This window comes from Struthio camelus, chromosome 1 (assembly GCF_040807025.1).
Source record: "Struthio camelus isolate bStrCam1 chromosome 1, bStrCam1.hap1, whole genome shotgun sequence".
Classification (NCBI taxonomy): Eukaryota; Metazoa; Chordata; class Aves; order Struthioniformes; family Struthionidae; genus Struthio; species Struthio camelus.
In genome coordinates this window covers 13,838,585-13,854,087 of record NC_090942.1, presented here as the reverse complement: position 1 = coordinate 13,854,087, position 15,503 = coordinate 13,838,585, and the positions used below count along the sequence as shown (strand labels likewise).

Genomic DNA, 15,503 nt, shown 5'->3' with positions numbered 1-15,503 from the left:
ATGTTTTTCAGCTTAAAGTAATGCAAAATATTATTTATCTTGTGTTCTTAAGCACGTAATTCAGTTTAGAAAGAATATGAGCAGATGTATTTATACTGATTTATTAAAAGGTACTGTTAATTCTTGCTAGAAATAAACTGCTTGTGATTTTTCAGAATCCCTGCAAGCTTGTTTAAAAAAATTCACTATCTTGCAAACAGGAATATGTCACTGTAATTGCTGAACATTGGCATCATTTACAATTTTGAAGTGTGTTATCAAAAAATGAATAAAATTCCTTTTTAACTTTTTTCTAAACACTGTTTTATGCAAGTTGTGTGTGTTGGACTGAGCTTGACTTAAAAATATCATTCACACAAAATACTGACTAAATGAATTGACATTACTGTATGTGTATGTTTTCCAGATCATCCTGAAATAAGCAACAAAACACCAACTGATGTTTTACCTCAGATTTCTTTTTCTGGTTCCACTGATACAAGAGGTCACATTTCAGAATTTCCTGCAGAAATAACAGATATAGGTAATTACAGTTCATTCAAAATTGACCTTGTGATAATTTAAACAAAAGTTTCATTATCAGTAATATTCAGGATAGCTGCTGCTATCACCCCCTCCAAGCTGTTCAGATGTAGAACCCAGCCAAATAAGCTTGCCTTGTCTCTTCAGCATCGCTTATAAGAATCATGCCCAGAATGAGTGATTTGGGCATTTTCACTCGGGTCTTTACAGACTTTATGAAATACAGAATTAGTCAGATAGGATGTAGTCACTGTAGATCTTTGAAAACCTTCAGAAATAAGACCTTGGAAAATTACTTCGGTATATAGAGAAGGAAAAATCAATAAATAGTAACAAAGGCTGTAACACTGCATTTATTGAAAAGTACCTTCCAAGGGATGTTTAAACAGTGAAATATAATTATATCCAAATTCTGGAGGTTTGTATTTCCTGTGGCCATATTGCCTTGAGGATTCTTAATGCTACAAAGTAGTGTTCTAGCCCTGGAGATAAACCTTTTATGTTAGAGCTGGAACATCTCTTACAGTGATTCTTCTGACTGCTGCCAACTGTTCAGAGGTTGTAATGTCCCAGTTGACTGAAGTATTGCATGTGTTTGTTTCTTTAGGTTTTGGTAACCGCTGTGGAAAGCCAAGAGGACCAAGAGAGCCACCTTCAGAATGGACATGATCCAAGAACCAATGGACATACTATCAATAAATTATACTGGAAAACTCAAGTGCCACTGAGAACTAGAAAAATAGTATTCCACTCTTTCAGGGGCAACTAACACAGAGCAGTGTAGATCTAACTACAGAATGGTACACTTTTACAGTACATCCCACGTAAAACCTTAAACATCGTTCACAGCAGTGGATTCCAGTATTACAACTTAACTTTTTGCTGGGGCCATCTACCTGCCTTATTACACTTAGGAGAAAGTATTACATATGATTGATTTTGTAACTTCAAGTATTATTGCCTTAATGTCTTTTAACCCTGTTACACGCTGCTTGTAGACATATGTTAATATAGTAATACTTTTGACAGATTGTGTTTATGGACTACTTTTTGCTAATGTTTGATTACCATGTATGCATTATTTTGTATATGTACAGGGCAAGTAAGTATATAATTTGATAAAGTTGCAATCATAAAATATTAACAGAAGATGTAAGAAATCTCTGCATGATCTAAATTTTTGTGTACCTTATTTGTAAATTATTTGCCCTGAAGGCTTAGAAAATAGTTTCTGGGGTTTTTTACAAAAATTGCTGGACACACACAGCCAGAATTGCAGGTTAGCAGAGATAAAGATTGTAATACGTTTTGTAAATTGTAAGCAAAAGGTTATTTTTATATTCTATGCTGTTTAATTGTCAGACCTAATTTGTTCTGGTTTTCATCTAGTCATGGAGATTCAGTAAGTGCCTTGGAACAATATTGAATTCTCTTAGCCGGTGTATGTTATTTCAGTGTTTTGAGTTCATCTGGAATTAGATTATCCAAAATATTTGTATGTTTCTAGTATATTTGACCTGCCAGTAAAAGAGAAACCATTCTACATAACCAACACTCCTCAGTTTTCATTTTTATGTCTCATCAGTGGCAACTTACGGAAAATTTATCTCTAGCAACTTTCTGTATCATAATTATTTTAATATGGTGCATTTCTAATTCGGGTAAACCAGGATACATTAGTAGAAGGACTGTTTAAATACGACTGTCTTCTCTCACACTGATAAATCTTGTCGTTGTTCAGCAAGTGCGTATGTAAGAAAGCAATTTACATGAAGGTTCACATAGAGCCCCTGCAGCTATACTGTATCTTGGTAATTTATTATGCCAAGAGTTAATCCTTATAAGGATTCCTCACTTAAAATTTTCTGTAATAGAATCTTTAAATTAAAGAAACTCCAGAATCTCTCTTTGGGTGTTTTTACTCTTATGAAAAAACTGTGTTCAGAAGCAAAGTAAAATACAGTGAGGGGTGGCAGTAAGGCCTAGTTTATAGGTTTAGTACATAAATATATTGGCTCTGGAATTTATTTTCAGTAACAACTTAAGAAATTCTGGCTCGCAATAATGCTAGAAAAGTAAAAAAGACTGTTTAGAGGAAAAATATTTATTTTAAGTAGAATTTACCGATATGTGGAACTATCTATTAATCTGAACTTTATCCATGGAAAGATGAGGTCTAGTCTACTGCAGGTAACTTTAGCACTTGTCTGCTAAGGGAGGCTTATGGCCAGATATCTGCCCTATTGTAACTTCCCAAAGGTACACAACTTGCAATTACTGTCTTTGACTGTGGAGTAATCACCATGCTTTTGGTACATACTACAAGCTGCCTAGCTGTGGAGCTCTTTCAAGGAACCGAATGCCCTGTGAATACCTTAACTGCCCATGGATATGGTTTTGCAATTATTCTGAATGAATTTTCTGGTGGTATGTGCAAGTTGGGCTAACCTCTGCCAGCTGGCTGCCTGCTTTGTAAACAGGTCAGATATCTGTAATGTGTTGCAGTTGGCAGAAGAGAGGGGGCCTGAACTTTGTTCCCCTGCATATGGGCTGAAGGAGGTTAGCTCTGATTGCCACCCTCTTAAAGACCTCCCGCGTTTTTGTAACACATCATGGGCTGTCAGTGCCACTGGAACAGTCCAAATTGTTGTAACTTTTTTGAAGCGGCTGTTACGGAAGAAAATTTCCAAATACAATTGAGATGTATATTTTAAGGACCACTTCCATATTTTTCTAGTAGAAAAATGTACAGACTGTAGATATTCCAGTTTTCACATTTGCGTTTCACTTAGAGCAATGGCTGACAAAAATGCCTGTGGTATGTAAAGGCTATATGGAAAATGTTTAATTACAGTACCTTCACATTCATATTTTTCTCTTATATTTGCATGAATTTGTGTAGTATTCCAGATTGTTCACCACAGAAAATTCTCAGGTTCTGTTTGTTTTAGCAGTATGAAATTCAAATTGTCCTGTGTTGACCTTTGTGTCCTTTGACAGATCTGTTCAACAACTCACTGTTGTCTGCTTATATTCATCTGAGTTGTATAGTTTCACCTATTCTTTCATTTCAGGTAAACTGACACTGTTAAGTGTAAGGCAAAAGCTGCACCATGTCATTACCTTCTAGATTCACATTTGTGGTTGGTACAGAGATGTATGCAGGGTTGGGTGCTGTGTGCTGGGTGGTTCCACATCAAAACTTCAAAATGTTATCCAGTCTATCAACTTCCTCAGGGAAAAAAAATGAATGTTTCTTTGCTGTGGTTTAACTGAAATTGAATCAGAGGGGTTTAGAATATTCCACTGCAGTTTGCAAATTAATAGTGAATCCAGATCAAGAGCAAGTAATCTTTTTCACGTGTAATGAAATCCATTGTGGAATATTCTCTCATTAATTTAGTAGCAGTATTTCATGCTTTTTCCCCCCCCAAAGCAGCCTTCAACTTCAGTCTCAAAAATGCAGCTTTGATCAGGTGCTCAACTGACTTGATCATTCTAGCTCAAAAACCAGTAACCCTGTTCAACCGAGCTGTTTTTATTAATAGCCACTGCATTGGCTTATACGTTCATTCAGTATTTTTGTAATATTACGCTTATTAAATGGTCTAAGTGTATCAATATTGAACAAAACACCCACTAAATATCCCATGAAGAGAAAAATTAAAGTTCTCCATGATTTGGAAATGTAAATACCCTTGAGTCTTGGAAGAAAGTTGGCCTCTGCTAATTTCGTTGCCTGTTTCTATTTAGTAGCATTTTTAGCTGGTGTTGTATTGATTTGGCAAATTGTTTCCTACTTCTTAGTGATTCAGTAGAACGTTACTTAGCTTCTTATTTGTCTGTTAGGAAAGTCTGCTATATTTTCATGTAATTTTGTTTAAAGAAGCTTCTAACTCTGTTCTGTACAGTTGCTATGAGAAATCTGGAAGGATTGCTTCTGGGGTTTCTTGTATATTGAAGTCTTGGATTGGATTTGTTTGGAAACAAATCTCTAGAAGAATGAATGCAGATAAAGTGCAATTTAGACAGCATAGTGACTGGGCAGTATGCGACCTCCAGGCTGCTGGGGTAGTTGCATTTAGCTCCGGATGATACTGTCTTTAAGCTGAGTGTTCTGACACTTGAACACTTGTATTTGCATGCGAGCATTAAACTACATGTTGAAAGCTGTAATTTCCACTGTGCCACACAGCATTTGTATAAAGTGGTGACTTATGCTTTAATATATAGTAACTAAAAATTTCATGTTTTTAAAGGAGTACTGTTACCATTGCTGTGGAAATAGTTTATCTCAAGGTCACTTATTGCAATGTATCTCATCTACTTCATGTGCTTTTCACATATTTGATATTATTGTACCGTTCGCAACAGATGGCTGTTCCTGTATTATTTGGATAAGATGGAAGGAGAATTGTCCAGTATTTAAAGCCACTTTCTTCAGAGTCTAGTGCAGGCTTCGGGCTGCAAAGAAAGATCTAGGCAATGGCTGTATCTTAGCGTATCTGCTATTCGCTGTGCCTGAAGATTGAGTTAAGATGGTTGCAAGGAGTGGGAAAAGGTAGAGTTAAGATTAGGGGAGATCCGTATGGCCTGGACACTCTTGCGATTCCTTGGCCCAGTGGCAGGCAAGGCACCTGGAGTCCAGTCGTAGCCTTTCCTAATTTATTCAGCTCCTGATTAATGTATCTACTTATGTAAGATGGTTGGGTAATTCTGACAATTGGTCAGAGCAATTATGATTGTTAAAGCAAAGAAATAACCGGGTAACAGTAAAGATCATAACACTGGAATCCAGGAGAAAACGATATAAAAGATGCTTTATTATTATTGTTATTACTTGCAGTCTGAAAACATTAATTCTTTCTACTGCTAAATCACAGAAGAAGTGGGAGCTAAACCTTAGCCCTCCTGGCTGGAAGAAGAAGGGAACGGATTGTCAGCATCCAGGAGCCTTGGACCACAATGTACTGCAAACAAGACCGTGTTCCTCCCAGTTGGCGATTTGGCTGGGTTAAGAAAAGCTTATGAGAGCTGGGAAGGATATCCTAAGATATAATGACCCAGGCATAAAGGCTTCTGATTATTTTTGTGATGATTTGTACTTACAGAGGGGGAATAAATGAATAAAATAACTTTGAAAATCCTATTTGAGTTTAGTAACTGACTTGCTGGCTTACAGAACACTGGCATGAAAGGGCTTCCATGTAGCGAAGGCAGCTGGATCTGGAGATGGAGCAGCAGTGAGGTTGGAAAAGGCAGGGCAATATCTCGGAGATCCTGTCAGATCCCACCGCTGCCCTGTGGGAAGGCCAGAAAGGCAGGACCATTGTCTGAGAGGGGCATTCGCAGAAGAACTAAAGATCAGTTTGCCCTGAGAGGAGCAGGTGCTAAAAGAAAGAATTCAGTATCATGGTTTTTGGCTAGAGAAACAGATTGATCAAAATATCATATATGTTTAAGGAGCTCTTACAACAATTTGTTCTAAATTCATAAAATTGCAATCTATATTGCAACTACTTTGTATCCTTGTTTTACACTTAACCTTCCAAAAAATTTCTGACAGAGTTAACAGGGAACCATGAAATAATGAAAGCACCATCTGTACAGAAACAAGCCAACACTGGGTGGTAACTTTTGGGAAAACTGGTGAACTTGCCAGAGAGAAAGTCTCGTAGGTAATTTTCCATCCGGTGCTAACAGAATTTTTTTCAGTGGTAAGCTTTCAAAATAGTCTGCACAAGTCACAGTAGTTATGAATACAGACTGTCTTTATAAGTCGGCAAGTTGTTTGAAATTAGTGAGTTCGTGACTTTTAAAATACTTATGGACATATGTTAACTAAGGCAATCCAGTGTCTTAGGCAGTAACAAATGCACAGCTATACCTGGATTTTGTTGCGGTCAGATGGATTTTGTCTGATTTGCTGAGTAACTATATGCTTGATTAAAGTTGATATATTTCCCTGAGGAAGTATTGCCTCTTCTCCCTCCCCTCCAGTAAGAGGAATACTTGCAGCTCGATAGACTGAATTGGTTACAGTCATACCTCTTAGGTAGACAGTGACTGACTGAATGCTCTCCTGATTTACTTAACCTATTAACAGGGGAGTATGATGTGAAGTAGTCCTTTCAGCTTATCCAAGAAGTTGGTAATGTTGACACTCAACCCACAGATGCAGTTTATGCTGTTGCTGTGTATCTGCACATGGGATGCTCCCAGGAGGTGCCCCGGCTCTGGTGGTAGGGGTTGGTAGATGCTCCCAGCTCTCTTCCTCCCACCTTCTTTAGAGACTCACCATTTTCTTCTAATTCACTTTTTTTTTTTTTTCCCCAACTGCTGTGTTAGCAGTACCTTTTTTTTTCACACAGCTCTTACTGTCTTGATTGTAGTTGCTTGCTATTCTGCTGAGTTGAATTTCATCTTGACTAAATCCTGTATCTACATCTGTTATTTTTCCTCGTCCTTTTAGCTACGCAGTTGATTGCTTTTGATTGAATGTTCTTCATCTCATGTCTTGCTGGCCAGGATAGTAACTTTTATCTAGGCAGATATGACACCACGTATGATGGGTGAGAATGGAGCAAATTCAGAAGTGCAAGTGCTTCCTTGTGCTCAAATCTGCCTTTGCAGGCTTTGATGCCATAAGCAAATGATCCTGGCAGTTTCATGATCTGACATAGGAATTGCTTCTTCCACTAGCATCTGTCCTTCCCTGGCCACCCAGCACAGCTGTTTATGTAATAGAGATGTAAAGGATTAAAAGCCAACTAATAATGGTTCATGGCCTCAGACTGTCATTTGCATCAACCAAACTAGAAAAGAGGATTTGTCATGGCTTTTTTGGTGCATGTGAGCCAAGGAGGACCGGTAGATGATGGGTTTATTGGAGGAGTTGCATTGGAACAGGATGGCATGATGGCAGGTTATGGACCTACTAATGAGCTCCTGTAAAGGTAGGATCTCAGGCTGCAGGAACTGAGAGGGGGATGGAAAAAAGTGAGGCTGGGTCATGTTTCCTGAAGGAATCCTAACACCAACTAGAAGGGGGAGATATGCACTACCTGAGCTAACTGCTGCTACAAATGAAAGTTGGTCATTATCTCCCTTTTGCCATTGAAAATAAACTTTTTGGAGAACAGATATGTGTCATCTCTCCAAAGGTGTCGGGCCTTTTTGGAAAATACATGCTGCAAAAGGAGCGCTGAGCTCATAACTTCATAGGGAACTCGGACTTTTCTGGGTTTGATGTTGAGGTCATGGTGAGCATATAGTATGTTTTGTGCATAACAGCTCATCAAGTTTTTGGAGAAATACTGTGAAAACAAGTTAAATAGGAAGTCCACACTCTGTAACCTAATAGCATTTAGTTGTATTTTTTTTTTACTAACATCATTTCTCACCTACACAGCTCTAAACTGGAGACAGCAGAGATAGCCTACTCCTAAACGCAGTTTAACTGCAAAGTGAAATATGAAATCTGAAATAATTGTGCAGTGATTTTTTTTCTTAATATCTTCCTGTCTTTCTAGAGTATTGCATTACCTAAAAAGGGATTTCTTTAGCTCTGCAGGAGCTTGTGGACTCAGCAGTAGCACGTGAACCAAAAGCTGCGTACCTTCCCAAAGCAACTGTTTGGTTTGAACACACTTCTCTTGGCCAGGACGGACGTGTGGGCTGACTGACTTCAGCTAGGTGATGATGTGCTCTTTCTCAGCTTCCGTGTGTTACCGAGTATGTCTGGCAAAACTGTTTGTTTATTTGTTTAGCTGTAGTAAAGAGCTGCCTCTCTGCCCTTACTCCTAAGTCAGTAATGCAAAGCGGGCAGGAAGGTGAAGTATGAGCAGGGGAGTACAGCGGAGGAGCGCGGCGTGTTCCGAAAGCAGGAGCAGGGACTCTGGCAGCAGGGAAGAGCTGCTCCAGTCAGCTGTTAAAATGGGATCTTTTAAAGGTCTATCCATGCATTTCCATTGGCTACCCTTTTTTACCCATGATTACAGTTAAATAAACATACTTTAGAAATTAGAAGATAATTAGCTGGCATATGTGTAGATGAAAAGTGCACTTCCAGTGGTCCAAACTTGGTGCTTCTGAATTGAGACACATCCGATTCCTCCTCCTTGCTCCCTGCGTAGGGTGCCTCACCCTTGGCCAGCAGAGGGCTTCTGGTCTCGTCAGGTCAAGGAAAATCAGCAGGCCCACTGCCGCATTTGTGGCCAGGCTTGCTTAAAAATGTCCTTAAACCCTTATACAAGTCACTTACTAATTTCCTCAAGCTGAGGTAGCATTTTTGCTAATTGTTCCCTGGTATACTTTTGCTCTCCACATCCCCCCTGCCCTTTGCCCACCCATTCTTTGTCCTCGCCTTCCCAAACGGGACCTGGAAAGCTTTTAAAGTGCGTGCTTGCTTAAGGTGCAGCTTGCGCTATGCAGTGCTTAGCCCTCTCGGGCTTCTTATTCAGGACCTGTTATGCTAGAGGCAGTACCAAGCAAGGGTACTGCTGCCCTGTCCCGTCCCCCCCCCCCCCCGCCCCTTCCCAGAGTCACAGGAGTGCAAGGAACCTATAATACCATTTTCTGACAGGAAATAGTCACGGAGTGTCTGCAGGCTCGACAAGAGTGATTGTATTTTAAGTGTCACAGCAAAAAGAAGTTCTTTAAGGTGGGGTATAAACAACAGCGAAATGGCTTTGGGAGGATCACGGAGAAAACTTGCAAGCCTGAGGGGCAGCATGGAAGAAATCATAAGGTTGGCCTTAAAAACTGGAGCGGACAGTGAAGGCTGGCATGACGGGTCAGTCACTCGTGCAAAAGCTCATCTCTTACTACTGCCTGAGAAGTGACAGTGAGGCCGTGGAGGACCTAGAAGCTGAAGACAAGTAACTGCTTGAAGTGTGACAGAAAACAGCGCAGCAAGGACAAAGATGAGAACAGAAGAATGAAGAGAAGGGAGGCACCTGGAAAAGCCTGGAGGGCAGCTGTTCTCTCATGGGTATAAGCAAGACAAGATTTAATTTGTGAAGGTGAAATGAGCTGAGAGATGGGCAACAACTCTGAGGAGATTAGGCTTCGATATTCACCAGACAAGACCTGCAAGATCTGTCCACCCTAAATCAGAGCACCTGGAGAAGTCCAAGGGGAAGGGAAGAGGCATCAGTGATGGGAAAAGTGGGTGTTAAAAGAAAACTGGAGGAGAAATGGTCTGTTTAAGCCAAATGGAGCTTGAGCTGGTGCCTAGGGACCTATGAAGAGAAAGAAAAGAAACTGAGTAACACCTTGGTTTGTGCAGGAGGAGACAAATCTGGATTATAAGAGCAGATCTATGCAACGATACTAGAACTTGCTAAAGGAGACTACACAGAGTAGACTAAGAGGCTTGGTGGTGAGGAATCTCTTGAAATACACTGAAAGGATTAAAAAGATAGGAGAAAAGTCAGAAGAAGGATGAGCCACAGGAAGCATTTTCAAGAAAGACCAAGGAGGAAAAGGATCCAGCATTTGATATGTCGGAAACCATAAAAACTTTAGAGACTGCTTTCAGAGAGCTCAAGAAAGAGAAGCCAGACTGGACAGTCCAAACTGAAACAACCATAAGTGAACTCAAGCAGTGAGTGTGGAGATGAAAATTAAAACAAATACCAAGTGTTTTGGGAGGCAAAACGCTCTAACACTTGTCCCCCTCCCCATACTATAGAGTGCGTTGTGAGGGAAAGAACAGCTTTAAGGAGAAGAGCAAAAGAAGACAGCCAGGTGGAGAGCAGAGCTGGGATGGAATTGCGAGGGCAAGCAGAGGAATTTGAGGAGAAAAGACAAAAACTGTGTGCACCTGATGTGAGATTTGGAGAAGGTCGATCAAAGGGAGAAGGCAGTGCATTTACACTCTCTACAATGGTTTAAGATTCAAGATCTCTACAGCAAAGTGAGGGCAGAGGTAGAGGAGAATTTGAGGAGCCGAATCAAAAGTAATTTAGCTTCTACAAGGGGAATCACTTTGGTCCAGATAGCATTCCTGTGTAAAGATCTCTTCCTTATTTTCCCTTAATGCTGTGAATGTGAAGGTTTAAGACACTTGTGAAACATCCTACTGCCCTTTCTTTAAGGATGAACTATGTGGTATAGGTATAGACTTGCAAAGAAAATCTCTTCAAAGCCCAGACACAGAAAAATCCTTAGCTCTAAGCCTCTCCCCACCACCCATTTTAACTACAGGGCACAGCTGATTTTGACTCCTTGGTCTAGCTGGGTCTGGGATGTTACCATTTAGATACACATGCAGAGGCTCTGGCTCACTCTTTCTCAAAGTTTTGCCATAATCTCTCGTGTCAACAACATGCTAACAGGGTGCAATTTCGTATACATACTCATTGCCACCATCCGCTCTCCTGATGCACGTAACACTGGAGAACAACATTAACCTAGCTGGCTTGGACTGAAACAGAGTAACATGCAAATAGGAATAGACAAATGTGAGATGGGGTTGATACATACAGGCCGAAAGGCAAGGGGATTTCCTGTCTGAGGGCTTTTTATAGCAACCTAACTGCAAACTGTAAGCTTAAAAACAATTCAATGTGATAAAGCATAAGGTAAAACTTTCTAATAAGCTGTATACAAGTAAATTTCCTGTATCAGGGTTCTCAGTACGTTCAGGCTGGAAACAGGGGATCTCTAGCTGGCACCCTAGTCAACGAGCACTTGCCTGCAGCGCAGGTGGCTCTGAACTGTGAAGCTCTTGCCTACAGCCTAACCTCTGACGTGTTGCAGCCAAAGAGAAAACTAGAGGTCCCCTGAGCAAAGAGACAGTTGTGCTGGAGAAAGACTATTAAAGAAATAGCCTAAAAGGGGGAGTTTGAGGAGAAGGACAAGGAACAAGGAGTTAAGGACTTCGGACAATAAAGGTTTGATGTAACTGAGCGAACGTGTAAGCATATACGTTTGCATGCAACTATCATTGCATTTGCATCGCAACTACCAGTTTCCAACCTTAATAAATGTTTGAAGGAGAAGTAACATCTCAGCAGTATAAACAACGTGCAATTGCGGTGGCCCTTTGCCAAACTAGGGCCTTTCGCAAAATCTTCAAATGTTCTTTAAATATTACCTGGGGAATTAAAACAATTTCCACGGCAGCTTATGCTGTGTGGACTAAAAATCAGGGTTAAATGCAAAGAATGCATTAACTGGGACACAGTACAGCTAGGGCAAGCCAGTGCAGCGCACTGATGGGCCTTCTGGAGCCCTCAGTGTATTTTACGCCTCTTAGGATAGTTAGAAAGTGCATGAAGTGGTTAGTAATAATCTTCAATGACCGCCAGTAAAAGCCAGGCTCTTTCTGACGTGACTTTTTCTGACCGTTTCAGACCATGCACTTAATCAAAGCACTTGTTTGTTGAGTGTCCTGTGTTGGGCCCTCAATTAAAGCTAGAAAATCCCGTTCTGTATCCTCTGTGATATTACAGTATCCCAATCACCTTCACGAGCTGTCCCAAATGTCAAACTTTATCATCTCCGAGTCTGTACGTGGCAAAAGCTTAGCATTCCCAGACTTTAAATATAGTTACCAAGTAAATAAAATCTTGTTTGCCTGTGTGCTCCAATCTAACAAGCTGGGCTTCTGGGGTAAACTATATTCCCTTGAAGAGACCTAGCTGCAAGCATTTTCTATTTCGGTCTATTAATGAGGCAGGATTGTTGTTACTATAACACCTGATTTCTTTAACCACTAGACTCTCTCTCCTCCATAGACCACTGAAAACATAATGTATTTTCATGAAGAGCTCACTGTGGTGAAGCCAAGTCAAGAGATTCGTTTTGCATTTTGGCTTAAATCCTGCAAACACTTCTGTGAGTAACTAATGCATGTAAACAGCCATAGGGGGCTCAATGAGGCTATTCACATGCAGGTAAGCGTGCATGTAAATATTTGCACTTCTGAGGCTCTAGTAAGGTGGGTTGATAGTTCTGCGCTCTCCAGCTCAGCTAAGCTCCGCAGATGTCCGCTACGGAAGTGAAAGATCTGTCTTTCACACCTGCAAGTTCCCACTTTGATCAACAGAGTTGTGGTCTGTTATGTAGAAGATCATAGTCGGGAAAGAAAACTGATCTTTCAGGTAGGTAAGGCGAGAACGCCATGGAGAGCTTTGACTATCAAGTCAAACGAAGAGGTGGACTTTGCTCACCGGGTTTCCCATTGCTAAAGCGTGGCGCACCAAGCACTGCGCTCACCTTTCCTACTTACTAGCCTTGCTCCCTTTTCAACAGATGATGTCTGGCATGTGGTTTGGTCCCAGGATATATTCTTCATGGAAAAACTCCATGTTCATGAATCTGAATATTTTAAAATCTCTTTTGTGACACCTCTTGTTTAAATCTTTATTAGCTCTATCTCCCTCTTGCTATTTCTTTTTTTAAGTGATGTACTAAAGTGAGTACAAGTGAGCCTAGAGAATTTGGTAAGAAGAAGACACAAATCTTACGAGGAAAGACCCAAGGCCTGTGGTGTCTTTTGGCAGTAGCTGTTCTCCTTTGGCTTGCTAGGTCTGTGAAATCGTTTCATGATTTGCTGTGTGTGCTTTTTGCATGGCCTGAGCAGAACGTTGTAACGTCACTTACACATTTTGTTATCAGCGCTACCCAGTATATTTCCCTTTTTAGGTCTTCACTCTCAGGAAGCTTCTATCTTTCGTGCACTGGACACTGAATTATTTTGTGAAAGGAGATTAGGTCCTGTATAGTCTAATTCCACATGTTACTGTGATATTTGAGTACATTTAAAACTACCGTCTAAAGGCTGGCAATTCTGTTAAAAACTAGTGGTGTGACTTCTGATCTCTGTTTCTCTAGACACCATTTGAAAACTGGTAGGCCAAAGGAATGGCACGCTATAAGACGGAGCCCCTAATAAAAAGGGGAAGAAACAGCCCCCATCACTGAGAACTCCGATAAGGAATCCAGGCTTACGCCGCCCGTTGAGAGCAGTCCCTTCCACCATTCTTCCTGAAAAAGCACTTGTCTATGGGTTTTCTTTTTTTTAATATAGAACAAAGTTTAATTAGAAAATGAGTCACCAACTCAAGTCACAAGATGATTCTGCGGAGAGTAATTTGTGGGCACTTCAAAAGCAAAAAGTGAGCTGCCTGCACAAAACACTTGTTCCAAAATATAGTCTTACAATGTCACGATCTCTACACAGTGCGCAGGAAGAAGCGAATGTGTCAAAGGCGGGAAGAATGAGGAGCGTGTAGCTCAGAAGGAGAGAAGGGATACGAACTGAATTGTAGTAAGTACGGAGAGGAAACTGTAGTTGCCTGCGGGTAATAAAAGAGCAAACTGAACTTGTTAAGCAGGTTCCCGGATTTATAAGAGCCCCAGAATAGCAGGGAGGTGTGGTTAGGTAACAGGAATGCAGGGACACAGGGAAAACGCCTTTACAAAACAAATTGGTGGAGGTTAAGTTTGTATGAAATGCACAGTTGTGAACTAGCTGGATTTTGTTCTTTGTTTTTGCTTTTCTTGCTTTTTGTTTGTTTGTTTTTTGCCTGAACAGGCCCTGGGAAAGATTACTGCCCAAGGTGGGAGATAAATAATTTATGCTAGGACCTAATAAGGACAAAACGATTCTTGAAATGCCCCAGAAGTGGGGGGAGGAGGTGGAGGAATGAAGAACGGCAAGTCGAAAGTAATATATTGTCATGTGTAGATTTTGAAACCTTAAAGTGACACTCGAACAGTGGCACTCTATGGTATCATTACCCAGTTACGAATACATATTTATCTAAATGTCTGGTAACGTGTAAGCCGTTGAAAAGAAGGAAGCAATACAAGTAGTTACTTTGACAATGTCAACATTTATTATGCTTTATGAATAGTGGAACAACTACCAATCCTGCAAAGTGTTGCTGACCAGCCCTTCCCCCTTCTGTGTCCTTAGGCAGCAAAGAAATGCAAGCTCAGTAATGCTGGCAAGAGCACTGAAATTAATCTTTTTCTTTCATCCACTCTTTGTGGAAACTAATTACCAGACCCTACAAAAATATTTCTACAAATTAGTTCTTTGCATTTGGAATAGTGTGGTGGTGTTCAAGGTTGCTCTGCGTGTACCTTGCCCTTGTTTCTCCAGTTCACATTTCAGGAAAACTGAACTTATCTCAGGCAATGATTCAACAACGGGAAGGTTGGTTTTTGACGCCTAGACCTTCAGGAGAAGTATCTCTTGATTCGTAAGACAAGCGTTTTCCCTTTGTCTAATTAAAAACATAAAAGGAAGTTAGAGCTCTTCCAGAACTTGGGAAACAGCGAACCTTCTCTGGGTGACAACTTCAGAACGGCTATATTAGCCAAAAAGTTTCTTTTCTAGATCTGCTTGACCAGTTCACAAGACAGAGTTCATCCTGCTGATTCAGCCTGGCCATAGGAGATTCTGCCTTCTGGGGAGAACATGGTGCTACTGAGATACAGCTCTTCCGTTCCGTTTATCTGCAGCCCCGAGACCTTATGTGACGTATTTTCAAAGTGACTGGCCTTTGTTACAAAACTGAATGCTTTATTTGAGCTATGTTTTGACAAGTCAGGGCTCCTCTCCTCACCAGCTCTGAAAGCATGTATCGTCATCTAGAGCTAAGAGCTAATACGAAATTAATGCACTGACTTCCTCACAGCTGATAAGATTTATAAGTGCTTTTACAAACCACGGCATCGTGTTGCTGTGCCTACCTACACTAATGTTCAAAACAATGAAGCAAATACCCGCTCAGCTAGAGACCAAAGCACACGTAATAGTAAGATCCTGCAAAAGGACACCGGAGTCCATGACTTCCTGTGAACTCAGAGCAAACTTCAGTTACATTGCTCAGAAAGCTAGCCACAGTCAGTGTGTATCTCTGCGGTATTTACACAGATTATTCAAGCATGCACTGTCTCTTCTTTCTGCGATAGGGGCCCATTTCATGGGGGAAGGAGCCTTCCACTCGTGTCTCTCTGCT

General features: G+C 40.7%; 1 protein-coding gene across 4 annotated transcripts in view; it reads left to right on the top strand.

The window, feature by feature from the left end:
- The window catches only part of PTPN12 (protein tyrosine phosphatase non-receptor type 12), an 86,547-nt gene extending 80,876 nt beyond the window's left edge, over positions 1 to 5,671 (top strand). For all 4 annotated transcript variants that reach the window (XM_068926126.1, XM_068926204.1, XM_068926373.1 and 1 more), the window contains 2 exons: positions 407 to 523; positions 1,130 to 5,671. In XM_068926126.1, coding sequence (XP_068782227.1) covers positions 407 to 523; positions 1,130 to 1,191 — 179 coding nt within the window. In that variant the 3' untranslated portion in view covers positions 1,192 to 5,671. The remainder of the gene's footprint in view (positions 1 to 406; positions 524 to 1,129) is intronic.
- The last annotated feature ends 9,832 nt before the right edge of the window (positions 5,672 to 15,503 follow it).